General features: G+C 65.2%; 2 protein-coding genes across 2 annotated transcripts; both read right to left on the bottom strand.

Moving 5' to 3' along the window:
* Positions 1-49: 49 nt before the first annotated feature.
* EMIHUDRAFT_445626 (hypothetical protein) lies at positions 50-1756 on the bottom strand. The gene is made up of 3 exons (XM_005767569.1): positions 1563-1756; positions 828-1387; positions 50-780 (listed from the first exon to the last, which is right to left on the bottom strand). The coding sequence occupies exons 1-3, from the start codon at positions 1730-1732 to the stop codon at positions 413-415; spliced, it is 1098 nt and encodes a 365-aa protein (XP_005767626.1). The 5' UTR covers positions 1733-1756; the 3' UTR covers positions 50-412.
* Positions 1757-2696: 940 nt separating this feature from the next.
* On the bottom strand, positions 2697-3155 carry EMIHUDRAFT_245955 (hypothetical protein; the record flags this gene model as incomplete). Its single annotated transcript, XM_005767568.1, has 1 exon — positions 2697-3155. The coding sequence occupies one exon, from the start codon at positions 3153-3155 to the stop codon at positions 2697-2699; it is 459 nt and encodes a 152-aa protein (XP_005767625.1).
* Positions 3156-3509: the final 354 nt, after the last annotated feature.

The raw sequence follows: 3509 nt of genomic DNA, 5'->3' as shown, positions 1-3509 counted from the left end.
CTCGCTGTCGCTCCCGGCCCGAACCCCGACGAGGCGAGAGGCAGCGAAGGGTTTCGGATGCGAACATATATGGATACGCAGTGCAGATATAGCCAGGAGACCACAGCAGGATACACATCGCGACGGTGACACATATCGGATATCAAGAGTCCCCACGACCCCCACTCCCACCTCAATCGGGCGCGAACATCGCACGCTCAGCCCTTTCGGACAGGAACGTGTGTCAAAACGGAATGGGATGCGCAATGGAATGCGGCCATGTGGCATGTGCGCCCGCCTTCCGTCCCGCATGGTGCCACAAGGAGGGCGCTTCGCTGCAACGGGTACTAGCTCTGCCAGGAGCCGCGCGAGAACACGGCGTCCGATCGTACGGGAGCAAAAGAGCAGCGCAGCGTCCAGCGATGCATCCGATCTAGGCAGCGCACGGGGGCACGGCGGCGGGCAGCGGCGGCGGCGCGGGCGTGGCGCTCCCCGCGTCGGCGGCGCCAGCCTCGTTGCCGCCGGTGCCGGCGTCGCACGCTCCGGCGAGCAGCAGTAGCCCTAGTCCGTCCGACGTGGCGGGAGGCGGCGCGGCGGGGGCGGAGGATGGCGACGGCGGCATCGTGGCGGCGAGGATGGGCGTCCGCCCCTGCGCCGCTCCGTAGCCGCCCTGCCCGCCGAGCCCGGCATCGAAGCCCTGCGTCGCTGTTCGGCAGCACGCGACAGTGGGCCGAGGCCCCGCGGCGGCGGCGGCGTTGGCGGCTCGCTGCGCCGCCAGCAGCACGGCGGGCGGATGATAGCCTGCGAGCGGGTCCGGACGGTGGTCGGTCGGGTGGCGCAGGCGGGACGCGGCGGGTTGGGGGGGTGGGCAGGGCCGGGCCGGGAGGAGCACGCGCCGGCGCCGAGCAGCGCCTTGGTCGCGGCGAATTTGTCCATCACATCGAGCGGCGCGGAGTGGTCGAAGGTGATGCTGTAACTGCTGCTGCCGGTTGTCTGACCCGAGGACGCGTAGGGCGGCAAGCGGTAATACACGTCGTCGTGCTGGCCCAGCCCGGCGGCGGCGGCGGCGGCGAGCGCAGGGATGCTGTTGAGCGCGGCGTTGAGCGCGGGATGGCTGCCGCGCTGGTAGGCGCCGCTCTGGCTGAGGCCGGACCGGTGCTGCTCGCCCTCGAGCGCCTTGCGCAGATGCGAGGAATCGCCGTACGACGCGCTGCGGCTGAGTCCATCCTTTCTGGTCTGCGCCGCCGCAGGCTTGAGCCTCTGCCGCCGGTTCTGGAACCAGATCTGGACCGAGCGCGGCGTCATGCCCAGGCGCTGCGCGAGCGACTGGCGCTGATCAAAGTTGGGCAGAGGCTCCTGGTCGAAGGACTCGATGAGAACCGAAAGCTGCGCGCGGCTGATCTTGCACCTGCGTGGGTGGCCCCGGCAGGGTACGTCTCAGAGAGCGACGCCGGCAGAAGAGGGGAGGAGCGGCCGCTGCGCGCGTGCGACGGGCGGAGGCGGGAGGCGCTGTGTGACGGGGAAACGCGCCGCGCGCGTCTCGGCCGCGACGGCAGTGGCAGGGATCAGTTCTGTGTGCTCACCGCTTTGGCCGCGACGCCGCCTCGACGGCCGCCTCAGAGGGAGGCTCGGCGAACTCGGAGCTGTTGCTGTTGCTCGGCGAGCTCGGGGCGGCGCGCAGCGATGGCGCGCTGTCGTCTGAGCCGGGCGAACCGGGGCGGGCGGTGGCCGGGAGGGCCTCAGGGTCCAGCATCTTCGCAGAGGAGCTCTGAGAAGGCCACCAAAATGTACCTCGCCTTCGCAGGACTGCGATGAAATGATGAGAACGCGGGCCATAATTCTCAACCTCAGCTGATGAGATCTGCACCGGGGGTTGGTTTTTTGTGTGAATATTTTCTTCTCATAACAAGGCTGTGAACAGGGTTGGCGCCCTTGTGTCCGCACTCTTCTTGCCACATGAGTGTGCGGCGGCCGCGTTCCCGCGTTTGCCACAGTAATAGATTAACCCTTTTGCTTCATAAAGGGTCTTGGAGACCCAATCTCGATATGTCTCCAGTCGTAGCGGTGGAACTTTAAAACGGCTCGGTCAATTATTTAGCCATATATGAGAGGATCATGGCACAATGTCGTTGGGGTCGACAGTAAATCTCCCAGAGCCCACGTAAATCGGTCTTTTTCAGACACCCGGAGCCCTCCGCGGCCGCTTCTCTACGCCGGCGAAGCACCATCAAGCTGATGTACGGCCCCGGCATCGCCTCCCCTGGCTTAGCTAGACTGAGATATATTGTGCACACATGGTCAGTCTCTACACCATATACGCGAGCTACAAGTTTCTCCGAGACCTCGCGAGCGGCCGGTTATTCACACCTCGGCAGTGTGCTTTGGGTCGGGCAGGGCAGTGTGGGTTTCACACCCGGGGCAGGTAGGGGATCGGGCAGGGCAGGTGTGCGGCAGTGTGTGGGCAGGGCAGTACGGCATGGCAGCGCAGGGCAGTTGGGGTCATAATTGCAGGGCTGAGATTCGGGATCTCAGGTGGTGAAAAAAAAGGGGAGATAACTGCTGTGAACACGGAATTTGAATAACAATCTCAATGTGAGATGTGTGAAGAGGACGGCCGATCGACCAAACACATGCGCGAGCTGGCGAGCTCATCTGCATCTCAATCAAATCTCAGGGGGGCGCCGTGTGTATCCTTGATGCGTGACACTGCACTACGACTACTCGTGGTCTGTGGACTCCGTCTCGGAGTCGTCCGTCACCTCGGTCCAGCGTGCGCCGACGACGACGCCGACAGGGATGGTCATCGCCCCTCGCTCGAGGGCCGCGACCCGGTTGGCGAGGCGGTTGGCGAGGCGCTCCGTGCGGCCGAGGGCCGAACCGCCGTGGCGCGCGTTTGGGAATGTGCGGTTGAAGACCTGAATCTCGAGGGCATCCACACGGGCGCCACGGGCGTTTGTGGTCTGCAGGGCTGTCTGGAGCTCTCGCACGCGAGCATCGAGCGCCGTGGTGAGCGCACGCGTGTAGTTGTTCGACCGCTCGATGGCATCGAGCCGCGCATCGGTCAGCATACCGTTGTGGTTGATCGCGTGCAAGAGGCGGGCGGTCGATGGGCCGGTCTGACTGCGGCGGCGGTGGCACTGAACCTCCCAGAGCTCGTCCCGGTCCGTCACGGCCATCCTCGTCCTCCGGCGGGCCCCCGGCCGCGGCGCGGTGCGGCGGCGTCACAAATCCGAACGCAGAGCACCGTCCGGGACGCGGTCGGGCGATCTGAGGCCCAAGTAGGCGTATGCATTGCCCATCCAGGGCTATCACCTGGACCTATCAACAGGCGCGTGCGGCGCCGTGCTCAGGAGCTGCTGTTCACTCGCCGAAATGTGTCGTAAAAGGGTTAAGCGAGAGAGAGAGAGAGAGAGAGAGAGAGAGAGAGAGAGAGAGAGAGAGAGAGAGAGAGAGAGAGAGCGAGCGAGCGAGCGAGCGAGCGAGCGAGAGAGAGAGAGAGAGAGAGAGAGAGAGAGAGAGAGAGAGAGAGA

Source organism: Emiliania huxleyi (assembly GCF_000372725.1).
Source record: "Emiliania huxleyi CCMP1516 unplaced genomic scaffold EMIHUscaffold_484, whole genome shotgun sequence".
Classification (NCBI taxonomy): Eukaryota; Haptophyta; order Isochrysidales; family Noelaerhabdaceae; genus Emiliania; species Emiliania huxleyi.
This window is presented reverse-complemented; position numbering and strand designations above follow the sequence as displayed.

Excerpts from the sequence above, each read along its gene's own strand:
- EMIHUDRAFT_445626 (XM_005767569.1), bottom strand. The coding sequence starts at position 1,732 with ATGCTGGACCCTGAGGCCCTCCCGGCCACCGCCCGCCCCGGTTCGCCC. Across the intron at positions 1,388-1,562 it reads GCGGCGTCGCGGCCAAAGCG|GTGCAAGATCAGCCGCGCGC; the intron begins GTGAGCACACAG and ends CCACCCACGCAG. Across the intron at positions 781-827 it reads CCACCCCCCCAACCCGCCGC|GCTATCATCCGCCCGCCGTG; the intron begins GTCCCGCCTGCG and ends ACCCGCTCGCAG.